This window comes from Medicago truncatula, chromosome 4, assembly GCF_003473485.1.
Source record: "Medicago truncatula cultivar Jemalong A17 chromosome 4, MtrunA17r5.0-ANR, whole genome shotgun sequence".
Classification (NCBI taxonomy): Eukaryota; Viridiplantae; Streptophyta; class Magnoliopsida; order Fabales; family Fabaceae; genus Medicago; species Medicago truncatula.
The window spans coordinates 11,074,580-11,091,417 of record NC_053045.1 but is presented as its reverse complement, the minus strand read 5'-3'; the positions used below and the strand labels follow the sequence as shown (position 1 = coordinate 11,091,417).

The 16,838-nt window shown below is 34.2% G+C and overlaps 2 protein-coding genes across 2 annotated transcripts; both read right to left on the bottom strand.

Moving 5' to 3' along the window:
• Nucleotides 1–268: 268 nt before the first annotated feature.
• Nucleotides 269–1,417, bottom strand: LOC11432864 (F-box/kelch-repeat protein At3g23880). Its single transcript, XM_003605345.2, has one exon. It carries the CDS (start codon nt 1,415–1,417, stop codon nt 269–271), a length of 1,149 nt encoding a protein of 382 aa, XP_003605393.2.
• Nucleotides 1,418–14,749: 13,332 nt separating this feature from the next.
• Nucleotides 14,750–15,535, bottom strand: LOC11425713 (F-box/kelch-repeat protein At3g06240). Its single transcript, XM_024780433.1, has one exon. It carries the CDS (start codon nt 15,533–15,535, stop codon nt 14,750–14,752), a length of 786 nt encoding a protein of 261 aa, XP_024636201.1.
• Between the last annotated feature and the right edge of the window lie 1,303 nt (nt 15,536–16,838).

Here is a 16,838-nt window from a genome sequence, read left to right as displayed (position 1 = left end):
AATAGCTCCAAATTGAAAAGTAAATTGGACATAATGTGTGCATCTTGCAAGTCATTGAGATTTTGCGGCAAACACCATTGTACGCGTCATGTTTCCTCACCAAAACCCTACAAGAAGCCAACGGTTAAATAATGGTAAAGGAAGGCAAAACATTAACCATATATAACACAATCTATTATTATAAACTGAAGTCTGAAAAGGATTTTAAAGTAACATGCATAAAGGAACATAAATTCAAACAAGTAATATGTGGAAGAGAAACTCACTTTCAATGAGTCGAAACCAAACTTTCAACGTAATCCCATGCTTCAAACCACAACATATTTTTATTAGTAATTCCAATTTTCTCTACTCTATCGTCTCTGCGATTATAGATAAATGCTTCGTTTTCTTGATTATTTGCCAATATTAGTGTATCACCATTCTTAGAAAGACACAATGGCAAAAAATCCAACCATTTAGACTCCCTTGCAAAATCGCAGTAGTATGAAAAGAAATTCTGATAAGTAATTTTAAATAATTGAATCCAAGACGACTGAACTCCAAAATCCTTCATTTGCCATATAACAAAATAAGTTTCCTCATAATCATGACCAAAACAAAGACAATCCATCAAAACCGCAAGCTTTGGTTGATGACGTGACACCTTATTAAAACCCCGAGGTAGCAACAATTGAGTGTATGTCTCAGTTGAGAGATCAAGTGAAAGAATCACATACTTCTCAGGAGTAATACTACTATAATTTAAATGAAAATAATCTAAACCAAAGTAATCCTGAAGAGCCAACCAATTAACAGTACTACTAAAATACACACCATTTTGAGTACTAACAAACATGTAAAGTGGAAGCACAGGAAAACATTGAATATTTCTCCAACAATTATCCCTCATACTGAAAACTTTCACCACGCTTCTTGCATTACCACTCTTTACCTTTATATCAAACGCTATCACCTTATAATTTCCATTCAAGTTATCGTAACCAAAAGCGAACACAAAACATTCTTGAGAGGCTAAATCAAATTCAGATTTAGTTCTAGTGGCTGGGTTCCATAAACATAGCCGTGAACCATGAGATGTATCAATATCTAAACACAAGCATATCAATCCATTGCATGAACCAGCAAACAGCCAAGGACAGTGTGGATTCTCGTTTTTTAATCGATAGTAAGGATCGTAGGGAACGGTGCTCAATGAATTCTCTAGTAAAAGCGAAATTGGCAAGTTTAGAACATTTTCATCAAAACTATTGAAATTATGTTGTCGTGCAATTACCATGAGGTTAGGGTTACGTGCGGAATTCTTGAGATGCATTTGAATGAAATGGGGATCAGAGATGAGAGTGTTGTAAAACTTGTTGACGCACCTGAATCGCATAAGAGGTTTCACGGGGAGAAGAGAGAGTATTTTCGTCATTAGTTCGCTTGGGAGAACCGATTGATGCCGGTCCTCCATAGCTTCCTCCGTCAAATCCTAGCCACCTGCGTTTTCCTTAAATATTCTTTCAGCGGAGTACGATTTCCTTAAATTATATATAGAAAAATATAAATTAAATAATTGAAAGAAAAAATTAGTAACAAATAGATAAAGAGTTTTTCTAATTACACTCTGTTTAATCATGTAGGTCATGTAAACTGAGTTTAAGTATACATATTTAAACTCAGTTTAAGTAGGTCATGTAAACTCAGTTTAAATAGGTCATGTAAACTGAGTTTAAGTGTACATCTAAAGTTCAACCTTGCTCAATTATTATATGTAATATCAGTTTAAGTATATACATGTAAACTTAGTTTAAGTAAGTCATGTAAACTGAGTTTAAGTGTACATACTTAAACTCAGTTTAAGTAGGTTATGTAAACTAAGTTTAAGTAGATTATGTAAACTAAGTTTACATGAACCTACTTAAACTGAATTTAAGTTAACCTCAACAATGTAAAATTGAACTGTCGTACATTGCAGTTGAACAATAAGAAGAAAATTAAAACCAGCATTATTGAAAAAGAAGAAAAATTCACTTATTTATATGCAATCGAGTATGAATGAAAGATGTTTTGATTCACTCTTTAATCTTCCATAGAGATTAATTGAACATCAGGATTTTTTGATCGTTGGTGGGTGCAAGAGAGTGGAATTTTAGAGTGACAAGGAATGAAATCAAGATTTTAAGAAAATTTATATAAAAGGACAATTTTAGTATTATCAAAAACTTTTTTAAAAAATTGGGTGTAACCAGAAATATATAGGGTGTGAATAGAAAAACTCAATAGTTAATGGTATAATATGAAAAGAAACATTAGTGTTTTTCCGAAGGAATTAACATTAATGTTTTATTGATACCGTAAAACGACTAATAGTTTGTGATATTTTTTTCTTTTTTCAAAACGACCTATAATTTATAACATATGGTAGGGTATTCACGTTCAAACCATAGATAAGTAGTTGTACCCATAGAAGTAGGGTATTCACGTTCAAACCAACACAAAATAAAAACCGCAAACGATAAAATAATAAAAAAATTCAGAAAATATTAAGATTTATTTGATGTTTTTGAATGTGATTTTGTATCAACTGTTTGGGTCTGATTGCGAAATGAATTTTTTAAAATCAAGCCAAGCCGAACCACAAACATTTTTTTGGGTCCAAAAGCATCTTATATTATTTCATTCATCAAAAATAGAGGTAATATAAGACGAAATCAAATAAAGGACATGGTGACGAACTTACAATTTTTACGCCCTCGCTGATGTATGAGCGACATAATTTCCTTCTCTCCAAGCAAAACATTTCCTAAAGTTTGCAAAATGCTCTAATAGTGATATACAATTGGATAAAATATTGACAAAATATGATTGGTTGTTAGAACTATCCATGATGCATTCTCCCACTAGCTTACAATCCAGTTCAATTTGCACCCTTAATTGTCCTAACTCACCAAGCCAAGACATACTTGGAGTGGAATAGGATGAAATTCAAACCACTTTGTTAAAGCTTTTAGAAAATCACCTTGAGCGTTCCAGATGCACATTCCCACACCAAAACATTGTTGATCACCAAACGAAGCACCATTAATATTACCATTTATTTTCCCTTTATCTGGGGCTGCCATCAAACTGCACTTTGCCAATGTTGCTATTGTTCTATCCTGACATGCTTCTCACGGGAGCAAACCATTTGTATAAGAGATTGTGCGCCATCTGAATTGCTGTTTGAACCAGTTGCTGATCCATCTCCCACACCTTGTTGTTTCATCATCTCCAAATGCACTATAACACCATCGCAATATTTCTGCACACCTGATCCAAAAATCTGCAGAAAAAGATAAAGGACATTCTGCCAGGTTGGTGGCGTTCTCACACCGTACTTTCTATGCCGCTTCACACCCCATAAACATATGCCAATTTGGTAGTCTTATATGCGTCGGATAGACCCCCTAAGCGCTCTCCATAGAACAACTTTGATTTTTTGTGGAATTTTTAGGTTTCACATTCTTATCCACTCACCCGATACTCTATCTTTATTCATTGTCGTTGAGAGTTTCCATAACATAACAGTAAGCTAACTTGACCGTATAATGACCTTTGATATTAAATTTCCATAATAGTTTATCTTCATTCTCCGGCGATGACGATGTTATGTTGCGAATTTCAGCATGGTCCCTTTCATTAAACAACACATTTATGACCTCCTAATTCCAGTTATTTCCATCCATGTCCAGCAGCTCCCTCACTTTCATTGGCTCCAAACCGTGTATACATAGGCTTGTAATAAAATAATTTTCTACCGAACGCAACCATGGAGTTTGCCAAACACCTATACTATTTCCATTTCTAACATGCCATCTTTGACCTCTAACTAACACATGTGAGGCAAAGATACTACGTCAAATAAAACTTGGATTATGGCCTAGACCAGCCCCCCGAAAAACCAGTTCTCAGAAAATATCTAGCTTTGTAAATCCTTGTAACAGTAATATATGATTCAGTTTGCAACTTTCAACCTTCTTTCCCTAGCATTGTTAAACTAAAGAAAAAAAAACGTCGAAAACCCATAGCTTCTGTTCCTTCCTCATAGTTAGCTTTTCCCGACTAAGCTAATGTATTCCCTTGCCAAGCCTTCTATTTGTCCCCAACCAAAACGAATTAATCATATTTCAAAGTTTCTCTTCTAAAGTGGTTCTCAAATGAAAAGTGCCACTAATTAACCTCATGTCCTGCCATTATTTTACTCTAAATCCGATCTCTCAAGTACCCAAAAATGGATTTCTTGTTCTTTCTTACCAGTGATGGCAATCCCAAATATCTTCCATTGCCTAAACCTCTGAAATTTGTTAGTGTAACACACTTTTGATTGCTTCTCTTTTTGCTTCCAAAGTATTAGCGAGTACTTAAAAAAACTTGTGACTTTTGGAAGTTGGTTGCTTGGCCTCAAAGTGTTTCATATAATTGGATGATTTATTTTACTTTTGTGCTCTCCCTAAGATTTCCCCTACAAAAATAAAATAAAAATAAATAAATTGTCAGAAAATAAGAGGTGTGTGAGGATTGGTTCTCCACACACCTTAGCACCGTGAATGTTACCACTCGCTTCCGCATTGTTTCAGTAAAGATGATAAACCGTGGTGGCACCAACGACTTGCAAGTGGTGCAGACATAGACGAACACACCACCAAAGCGCGAGGCTATATCATGGCGGCGGTTGTTTGGATGAGAAGGAGAGAAGGGAGGTGGTGGTTGTTGACGGAAAGCGGCGGTCGTTTTTTGGATGTGAAGGGGCGGCATGAGTGGGTTTCATACTCAATTTTAAATCTCTCTGTGGAGTCTTTCAACATCTAAGTACACTGTCTGAACTGTGTATCTAAAATTGTGAGGAGTTTGATCCGTGCAATGATGAAAATGGTTGTTACAGCATGAAATGGAAAGAACTCAAGAACCTCAAAGTGTTGGAATTCATAGAAATCCCAAAAATGAAATATTTGGCTGAGGGGCTTCAACACATTAGAACTCCACAGACTCTAAGAATCATACATTGTGTGTGTCAGTCTTACATCTATACCTGAATGGGTAACAACACTGCAAGTATTTGATATCAAAGGTTGCCCAAATGTGACGTTTCGACATGAATGGGTAACATCACTGCAGAATTACTCTTTTAGAAGGTGATAATGTAGATAAATAGTTACACTGAAAACTTTGTTAAATTTTTATTGTATATCTATTAAATGATCCATACAATCAAACGGGTCCGTTCATTTGTAGTAGATATATAAGGTCGATATTATCAGTTTTCCTGCTAAGTTAAAATTAATTATTATTCACTCTAGCAAGAGTTTGTGTACTGTGTGTACTATCAGGGCATGTCTTTCTCAGGCTGCTGAGATGATGGCAACTTTTCAAGTCAAAGCCCTTACACAAGCATAACAAGATAAGCTCTCTTAAATTTCTCCTCTTAGTTTTATGATGGCAGTATTTTCTGTTATTTTTCATCATTAGAATATGTATTAATTTCCTTTGTGCTGGCAGATCAATACTAAGATGATTGTGATGTTTCATTTCATGCGTACTTCTCAAGTGACAAGAACATGTCTTTACTTTAATCTTAACTTGCATCAAATTGGAATTTTGATTGTCTCCCCTAATGTGTTTATCTAGATATAACTATCTAAGATCTATGAAAAAGGGACAGAGTTATTTGATGATTTTGGATGAAAAGGGAGAGAAGAAGAAAAAGATTTGAAGTTTCAGAAATTTTTTTCGCTACCGAATGTACTAGGCAAGCACTCCTTATATTGGGAGAATTCATAACAAATCTGTGGAGAAACTTAGAAATTAACTAATATGCGTATCAGCTCAAGTAAAAAACGGATCGGATAAGATTGAAGCTTAAGTGCGAGCACACGAGCGGATAAGACCGGAAATATCTGGATAGTTTGTTGGATCGGACGTAATCGAAACTTATTGGTTAAGAATGCACTTTCGGATAATAATTAAATTAAATAATTAGTTAACACTTTCGGGTGATAAAAAATATATATATTTTTGACACAAGCGCGAGCCCAAGCCGGATCTAGCAGGACGACGGCAGAAATTTTGATACCATATTATGAAGTAAACAAATTGTGTATTAGCGTTCACAAATGAGTGGATACAAGAGGTTTTGATAGACTATTTATGTCGTACAATAGTAGAATCTAAGGTAGCATACAGCAGATCAAAGCAAACTGGTCTAAGCTCGGCTAATCATGAGTTACTTGATGGACAAGCTAAGAGTTAAACCAAATTCATAAACATAAACCAAATTTCATTATTGTATAAACTAATATAAGAATTCGACATGAAGTGATTCAGTAAAATATAAACATAAACAGATGTAAAAATAAAAGTTTCTCCGGTTCATAACATGAAAATGAAATTAACCATCCAGACACTTCGGCTATTGCTTGATCAATTCCACAAAAATGAGCAAGACTTTGAAGAATGTTGGACCCCGATCAGGTATTCTAAGTCTTCCACCTGAAAACTAATCATAAATTATAAGAAACACAAACTAACAATACACAAGCAGTTTTGGTTGTTATGAATCTATGAGAGTCTTTCCTATTACTACAATTGATGCTACACTTTTCTCCGAAACAGTGGGAGATGAAACTGTCCGTCAACACGGAAACAAGTCCCCGAATCCACCACAAAAGCCCTTTCGAACATTATATTTCAGTCCAAAGATGAAGGATTCGCAACCCAACAACATTGAACAAGAACAAACTCGGACAGAACCAGAAACACCTCCTCCACCAGAAGGTAAGTGGCGACAGTTTGTAAACCTAGAAACTGACCACCACGGCAGCTCCGATGGTGGTTTTAGGAAACCATACCCGGATCGAAACTGAGAACAGATCCTAGCTGGATTTTCAATAACTCACGTTTTATGGTGAAACACACGCACAAACACGTTTTCAACAAACCAACAAGCACCAACGTGAAGGCCAATGCTGGAGGTCTAAGAACAAGAACCTACCACCACCAAGGACGACGGCGGCACCCGGAGAAACATAACCCCAAAGAAGTTTGGTGAAGACGCAGTCGTGGAGGCTGATCGTATCACCGTCCCTGTGGCTACATGGTGGTCGTATCACACAAGCTATTACTATATATAAATTGACAAGGATTTTAAGGCAAGTAAGCAACATACATGAAATAATATAAATTCAAACAAGTAATATGTGGAAGAGAAACTCACTTTCAACGTGTCGAAACTAAACTTTCAACGTAATCCTTGGCATGCAACCAGAATATATTATTAGTAATTCCAATTCGCTTTACTCTATTGTCTTTGCGGTTATAGATAAATGCCTTGTCTTTATCATATGTCCATATCAATGTATCACCACTCTCAGAAAGATACAATGACTACAAACCCTGGCCTTTAAACTTGAGTGATGAAAATAAATGATTTGTTGGAATAAGTGTTGAAAATAAAGTCTTATATCCAACTTTATACAATTGAATCCAAGACTCCTCTCCAAAATCCTTCATTTGCCATATAACAAAATGGGTATTTTGGAAATCATAACAAAAACAAAGACAATCCATCAAAACCACAAGCCTTGGCTGATAATTTGGCACCTCATCATCAAAACCCCGAGGCAGCAACAGTCGAGTGAACGTCTCAGTGGAAAGATTGAGTGAAAGAATCACATATTTCTCCATAGTTATAATACTATTATAATAGTAATCTTGAACGACCAACCAATTAATAGTACCGCTCAAATGCCTTCTCCTACTTGAAAATAAAAAGCTTACTGGAACCACCGCAGGGAAGCATTGAATATTTATCAAATAATTATCGCTCAAACTGAAAATTTTCATCTCGCTTATTGCATCACCAACATCGTCATGCTCTATATGATACACTACCACCTTATAAGTTCCACGCAAGTTATCATAACCAAAAGAGAACTCGTCATACTTATGCGAAGAGGCTAAAACAAATTCAGATTGTGTCCTAGTGGCCGGGTTCCATAAACAGAGATGTCGAGAAGAAGAGTGATCACTTGTTAACTTGTAATACAGATCAAACAAGCATATTAATCCATTGCATGAACCAATGACCCTCCATCTACGGTAATCCTCGTTCAATCCAAAGTAAGGATCGTATTGAATTGTGGTTGATGGATTTTTGAGTAAAAGAGACATTGGCAAGGTTAAAACACTAAATCAAAACCATTATTATCGTGTGACATTACCGCAAGGTGTGGGTTTTGTGCGGAATTTTTTAGATGCATTTGAACGAAGTGAGGATCAGAGATGAGAGTGTTAAAAAATTTGTTGACGCATCTGAACCGCATAAGAGATTTTACTGCGAGAAAGGATAGTACTTCAGCCACCAGTTCGCCGGGGAGGACCACCGCCACTGACTGAGGCCGCTTGATAGCTTCCATGGAGTCGCCGTGCATGTGGTCACGTTGAAAAATTAACCCTAGAAAGCAACGGAAACTAAAACGAAGCAACGACGTTGAATAGATTTCGTTTGGGCTGTTGTATAATGAATGGGTTGTTTGTTTGTGAGTAAAGAAGGGGTATGATGAAATGATATTTGTACGATCATTTTTTTACGACAACTTTCTCTCTCGTATTCATTTTATATTTTTACTTTTTCTCTCTATTACTTTGATTTTTGTGTCAATACTTCTTTTTCTTTGTAAATTTATGGTTGTCATAAAAGTTGTAATCTAAATGAGTGTTCAAATTACAAAACTCTTTTGAAAAAGGCCATATAATTAGGTTAAATAAATTTTTATTAAACTATTACAAGGTAAATTTTAGAGTACATTAAAAAAGTTGTGTAACATCACTACATCATATTTTTAAATTAATAGTTAAATGGGTGGTTTTTAAAAAATTATCATTTACAATTATAATAACTAAATCTTATTTTTTAAAAGTGTCGGTGAAATAAATTCATTTTTTTTCTTTCCAAATATTGATTATTTTTTACGATAAAATATAAAAAATTTACTATAATTCTTATAAGCAATGTAAGTAATAAAATATTTTTTTTTGGGAGCGGTTATGGTGCATAAGGAAATCCTTATGCACCGTGCATAAATTCCAACCTAATTGCTTCCTACACCCCCAAAGGAAACCAAACCAAATAAAACAAAATGAACCAAACGCGGAAACAAATTGAATCATCACCGTCGTTCATCATCATCACCACTGGAATCTTCAATCTCATCATCAACACCGTCGTTCATCATCATCACCGTACCGGAATGCCAAAACTATTTTGTTGTGGAAATAGTTTCTGTGAGTTGTACTCCAAACCCATTTTGTTGTGGAAATGGTTTCCAGAATCTTCAATCTCATCATCAACACTGTCGTTCATCATCATCACTGTACCGGAATGCCAAAACCATTTTGCTGTGGAAATGGTTTCTGTGAGTTGTACTCCAAACCCATTTTGTTGTGGAATGGTTTCCAGAATCTTCAATCTCATCATCAACATCGTTGTTCATCATCATCACCGTCAGCGTACCGGAATGCCAAAACCATTTTGTTGTGGAAAACCATTAGATGTACTTAATGGTTTCCAGCAGTTGTACTCCAAAACCATTAGATGTAGTTAATGGTTTTCAACAGTTTCCTAGCCATAAATCTCAGCCCATGGGTGCGGAAATTCGTGCAGTTATGGTGAAAATCACGAACCCGAATCCACAGTTCCACCTCCAAACCTAGAACCATCACAACCCACTTCAAAACTCCCCAAGAACACGAAGAAAAAGCTAGCGAGACAACATAGATGGGAAGCAAAGAAAGCAGAGAAGAAAGCGGCGACGAAGGAGCAGAAGAAGAAGGAAATCGAACGGAAACGAAAGGAATGGGAACAAAGTTAAAACCTAGATCTACACTGTTTGGTTGTTTATCTCTGAAAACTGAGTCCGGATTTGGATTATAGAAGGAAAAGGATTTTTAATAGAAGGAAAAGGATTTTTAAAAGTGATTTTTTTTTTTGAAATCGGAGCCATTTCCTAATACTCTGGCCGCGGCGCCGCTGCCCTAGGGTGGCCGGCCACCACGCCGGAGGTGTGTAGAAGATGAAGCTTCAGCCCAGATCGGTTTCTTAGAGAGAGAGTGAGAGAAAATCTGTTTTTCAAAAGAGTAGAGAGAGAAATGAAAAACACATAATGAAAGAAATCTGATGGTTGTGAAATGTTTATGCACGGTGCATAAGGAAATGACTTATGCACCATAACTTTTGCCTTTTTATTTTTATTTTTTTATGAAATGATATTTTCTAAGACATTAAAATAGTCAAATAATTAATTATTTCATAATAATGATGGTTAATTCATAGTTTTAAAAAACAAAAGTATCGGCACCACAATTTACAAACGTGGTGTAGAAGTTCTCCCAAACTACACATCTCTAGATGTTTAAATTACATAATTTTATCCTCGTGTTAAAATGTGTACGCTTCCACCCCTCTCCTCTATTCAAAACCTATTAGAAAAAAACTAGTAAAAAAAAACATGTGAATACGCATGAGTGGCATAACATTATGATAATTATATAAAAAAAAATAATTACATTGCAGTATTGTAAATGTTTAAAGATATTAAATGAAAATTTTGAACACTAAAGAAAAGTCGGACACTCACGTAGCTGTCTTTCCACTCTTTTTATGACACTAAATTGTTTACAAATGTTTGTAATTTTCAAATTATAACAAACCATTTTTATCTATTTCATTGACATCATCAATATAACAAATATGATATGAATTTTTATATTTTTTATTGACGGCAACAATAAACAGTGTTATGGAAAAATTTGTTTATTGGTCTAATTGAAATAATGAAAAATCCGGTCCAAAATCTCTTATTTTTTTTTATAGATAGCATATATAAAGTAGTGTTTTTATTACATATATATATCTTTCTTTTATATGTAAATTTCAGTTAAGTATTTGCATCGCACACACCAAGGATTTTACGTGTTTATAATAGCTACTTAAATAAATTTTTGACGTCCCATTATTAGAAAGTCGATATGATAAAATTTTATAAATTCATGGCTATTTTTGAAATACCAACATTAATGTACTTTTTCTATTAAATATTTTTATACTAAAAAAATGATTACATATTTGTTTCGATTTTATGTCCTTATATTTGTGGAAGCAAATATCTTATCTAATGAAAAATATGTATCCCATATTTAATTTTATATATATTGGCTCTGCTCTCTTTTTTGCACCATAAAAAATTGGCTAAAGTGCACTTTTCCCCCCTTAACTTTCAAAAACTTGCAATTTTGGCCCCCTAAGTACCAAAACCACAATTTAGCCCCCCTAAGATTTAGCCCCATTGCAACTTTGGTCCTTTTGACCAATTTTGACCTAGTCAACGCTGATATGGCATGCCACATGTGTATTTTTTAATTTTCTTTTTTTTTAAAAGCCACATAATCATTTATTAAATTAAAAAAATTAAAAAAGAAATTGAAAAATTAAAAAAAAAATCAGAAATTGAAGAATTTTTTTTAAATCAGATTTTTTTTTTAATTTTCTTTTCTACTTTTTTTTAATTTCTGATTTTTTAAAAGCCACATAATCATTTATTAAATTAAAAAAGAAATTGAAAAATTAAAAAAAAAATCAGAAATTGAAGAATTTTTTTTAAATCAGAATTTTTTTTAATTTTTTTTTATTTCTGATAATTAGATAAATGAAAAAAGAAATTGAAAAATTAAAAATCATAAATTAAAAAAAAAATAGAAAAGAAAATTAAAAAAGTTCTTCAATTTCTGATTTTTTTTAAAAATTCTGATTTTTTTTTTTATTTTTCAATTTTTTTTTTCATTTTTCTAATTTAATAAATGATTATGTGGCTTTTAAAAAAAAGAAAGTTAAAAAATCAGAAATTAAAAAAAATAGAAAAGAAAAGTAAAAAAAATTCTTCAATTTTTGATTTTTTTTAAAAATTCTGATTTTTTTTTTATTTAATAAATGATTATGTGGCTTTTAAAAAAAAAAAAATTAAAAAATACACATGTGGCATGCCAAATCAGCGTTGACTTGGTCAAAATTGATCAAAAGGACCAAAGTTGCAATGGGGCTAAATCTTAGGGGGGCTAAATTGTGATTTTGGTACTTAGAGGGTCAAAATTGCAAGTTTTTGAAAGTTAAGGGGGGAAAAGTGCACTTTAGCCTAAAAAATTCTATTGAGTGCATTGTAATCAACTTTTCTACTTATACTTATGCTGTTACGACTGACAGGTACATCAGATGGAACAATAATAATTTTACAAGTGTTATTCTTAATGTGGATGATAGCTCTCATGGTACTCCTGTTAGAAACGGGTTTGGTCGGGTCTTGTGTAATGACGCAGATTTATTTCTTGCGGGCTTCTCCGGTTTTATTCCAGGTTCAGATTACACCCTATTAGGTGAGCTTTCTGCTACCTGTCACGGGCTGATCATGGCTAAAGATTTGAGTTATGCAAAACTTGCTTGCTATTCTGATTCTCTTGCTTGCGTCAACCTTATTAATGGTCCCATCGTGAGATACCATATCTATGTGGTTCTCATCCAAGAGATAAAACAAATGCTTCAACAAACCAATCCAACGGTTTCTCACACTCTTAGAGAGGGGAACCATTGTGCAGACTACATGAAAAAGCTCGGAGCTTCTGATGTGGAACTTCTTCGTCATGATGTCCTCCCTGCTGGTCTGGTTAATCTTCCAAGTAGCGATGCAGCTGGCACTTTGTTTCTTAGGGAGTAGCTAGCATGTTTTTTTTTTTCCTTCTGTTTTGTTTTTCTATCCTTTATCATTGTGACAAAAAAAAAAAAAACATGTTTAGTATCACTAGGCTGAGACGCCAATGGCTAAAAGGTTGGCTTCACAAAAAGGACGGTTGTAATACATGAGAGTGAATGAACGCACAATTCTCTTCACAATCAATCAAGTCATGCCATCAATATAAGATGATGTCAAGGTAGCATCACAAATCACAGTTCTACCAAACTATGTTAATTAGAGATCCATAACTCAGTTTGAAACACAAGTACTTAACCCAATTCCATCCAGACATCACACATGAAAGCACAACCTTGATGCTCATATACCGACACAAACACGACATTGACACCAACATTTCGACACTAGTAATTATTTGAGAAAAAAACAAATTGAGGAGAACACAACCCAGATGGTTAAAAACAGGAGCGTGCAAGTTTTTCCAATGAATAGACAAACACAATTACTATGGTTAAATTCAAAATGAACACATTTTCAAGCACCCCATTCAAGTTTTTCACTTCACTGGAAGATTGATTGTTTGCCATAAAAACAATCAAAATCAGTGTCCTACAATTCCAAGCATAGAGCAAAGCAATCACAAACCAAATATTCATACAATCTATTATTATAAACTGATAACAATTCCAATTCCAAGCATGAGCCTAAACTAATTTCCATATCACTGGTCAACATTTGTAATATTTCAATGTATCAAACACGAGATAGATCTCTCTATAACGCATCTGCTGTACTCAGACCAAATTATCACAAGCAATGCAAGAGTTATTGTTAATGTAAAACAAATAAAAGTCAATAAAACCATCCAAGTTTCCACTTCAAATTATTAAATCACTGCAGTGGTACCATAACAGAACATAGGTATGTCACTAGATTGGAGTAACAGTAACAAGAAAATCAAATTCATACTAAACATTCAAAACCACTAGGGAGATACTCTAGATACAATCAAATAATGATAAAGCAACAGTTAAATAATGATAAAGCTCCAAATTGAAAAGCAAAATGGACATAATGTCTGCATCTTGCAAGTCATTGAGATTTTGCGGCAAACAACATTGTACGCGTCATGTTTCCTCACCAAAATCCTACAAGAAGCCAACAGTTAAATAATGATGGCTTAATTAATCATTTGGTCCCTTAAGTTATTTGTTGGTTACATTTTGGTCTCATAAGTTATTAACGTTACAATTTGGTCCGTTAAGTTAGTATCTGCTAGCCAAATAAATCCTCACCGTCAGTCGTTTGCCAAAACATTAAATAGGCACATGTGAACGGTGACGTGACAACTTGCAATGTGTATCCACCTTAGATATTGGGTTAACGGTTTTGACGGTGGGAATTTATTTGGTTGACGGAAGATGACTTAAAGGGACCAAATTGTAACGTTAAAAACTTAGATGACTAAAATGTAACCAACAAATAACTTAAGGGACCACATCAGTAATTAAGCCAATAATGATAAAGCAAGGCAAAACATTAACCATATATAACACAATCTATTATTATAAACTGAAAAGGATTTTAAAGTAACATGCATAAAGGAACATAATTCAAACAAGTAATATGTGGAAGAGAAACTCACTTTCAATGAGTCAAAACCAAACTTTCAACGTAATCCCATGCTTCAAACCACAGCATATTTTTATTAGTAATTCCAATTTTCTCTACTCTATCGTCTCTGCAATTATAGATAAATCCCTCGTTTTCTTCATTATTTGCCAATATTAGTGTATCACCATTCTCAGAAAGATACAATGGTAAAAAATCCAACCAAGTAGAGTACATTGCAAAATCGCAGTAGCATGAAAAGAAATTCTTATAAGTAATTTTAAATAATTGAATCCAAGACGACTGAACTCCAAAATCCTTCATTTGCCATATAACAAAATAAGTTTCCTCATAATCATGACCGAAACAAAGACAATCCATCAAAACCGCAGGCTTTGGCTGATGACGTGACACCTTATAAAACCTCGAGGTAGCAACAATTGAGTGTATGTCTCAGTTGAGAGATCAAGTGAAAGAATCACATACTTCTCGGGAGTAATACTACTATAATTTAAATGATAATAATCTAAACCAAAGTAATCCTGAAGGGCCCAGTTAATAGTAGTACTACTAAAATACACACCATTTTGAGTACGAACAAACTTGTAAAGTGGAAGCACAGGAAAACATTGAATATTTCTCCAATAATTATCCTTTAGACTCAAAACTTTCACCACGCTTCTTGCATTACCACTCTTTACGGTTATATTAAAGGCTACCAGCTTATTATTTCCATTCAAGCTATCATAACCAAAAGAGAACACAAAACATTCTTGAGAGGCTAAAACAAATTCAGATTTAGTTCTAGTGGCTGGGTTCCACAAACATAGCCGTGAACCATGATACAAGCATATCAATCCATTACATGAACCTATAACCCGCCAATGATAGGAGCCATTTTCGTTGGTCAATCGATAGTAAGGATCGTAGTAAATGGTGGTCAATGAATTCTTGAGTAAAAGAGAAATTGGCAAGTTTACAACACCGTCATCAACACTATTGAAATTATATTGTCGTGCAATTACCATGAGGTTAGGGTTACGTGCGAAATTCTTGAGATGCATTTGAATGAAATGGGGATCAAAGACGAGAGTGTTGTAAAACTTGTTGACGCACCTGAATTGCATGAGAGGTTTCACGGGCAAAAGAGATAGTATTTCCGTCATTAGTTCGTTCAGAAGGACGACTGACGTCTGTCGTCCATAGCTTCCTCCTTTGAGCCATGCATGTTGTCAAATATAACCCTAGCCACGGAAACCAAACAAGCAACCAAGTTTAATATTTAAATTAACTAATTTTTGACCCGTGCTCCGCACGGGTTTATTGTAAAGGGAATAAAATGCAATATATAATTGGTAACGGTGAAAAAAAATAACACGTGATAATCCATAGATAAAACACTTCATAAAATGTATGAAATCTGAAAATATTTTAAAACAAAATTCGGTAATCCTATCAATAATTCGGTAAAAGAAATATAATTTTTTTTATTACATTGACATGTTGTTTCATCACACATTGCTAAATACTTCCTCATATACGACGTTAGACGTTACATTAGTATTTTCATCATCTTCACCAGTCATCAATATCTTTAGTCCTTCTTTGGATCTAGCTCTTGAAACAGCAACATACAACTGTCCGTGAGAAAATACAGGTGTTGGTAGATATACAACAACATGTTTAAGCGACTGCTTGTTAATTGTCATTGAAAATGATACAATCAAAGGAACTTGTCTTTGTTAGGTTAAATTACTGCTAACCTAATACAACAGCCGCTGGGGGTAAAAGCGTCATTTACTTGTGTCAATAGGAAGTATTCATTGTCAAAAAAGCAATTTTCTAAAACTAACTCTCCTATTTAACACATTTGTTGGGCTTTGGCCCAAATGCAATATCCTATCAATATTCAATCCTTTTCGAAGGTTATTTGGTATATGTCAATGACTTTTACTCATTTTCTCAAGGCTAATCTCGTTACTACTTAATATATGTCCTACATAGTTAGTTGCAGACCTTCTATTATAACGCAAAATCCTATTATGTTGGATGTTCTGTCAGCATTTCATTTTCATGTTTTAATCATTTGTTTCATGGAAACAAATGATTGTTTATTCTTTCTTAACCTTTCACCACCTTCCTTATTGTTTATTCTTTCTTAACCTTTCTCCTTTGTCAAGACAACAACATGAACATGGAAGCATCCTTTGATAAAAAGACAACCATGAGATTTGAGAACTTCAATCTCCACCACTCAATCAACAATAAGCCTTCACCCAACAACACAACTACTTCACCAATCATTAACGGTGAAGAGACTCGCAGTCAACATCCTCGCCACCTCCGTATCAAGGAAATAAGCTATTGATTCTACCTCTTTCTTGAAAAACCACCAACACCGCCATTCGGTTTGTCCGCCAGTAACTCATCCCTTCCCATTTTTAAACCTATCAACGTAGGAATAAAAAG

Excerpts from the sequence above, each read along its gene's own strand:
- LOC11425713 (XM_024780433.1), bottom strand. The coding sequence starts at position 15,535 with ATGACGGAAATACTATCTCTTTTGCCCGTGAAACCTCTCATGCAATTC.
- LOC11432864 (XM_003605345.2), bottom strand. The coding sequence starts at position 1,417 with ATGACGAAAATACTCTCTCTTCTCCCCGTGAAACCTCTTATGCGATTC.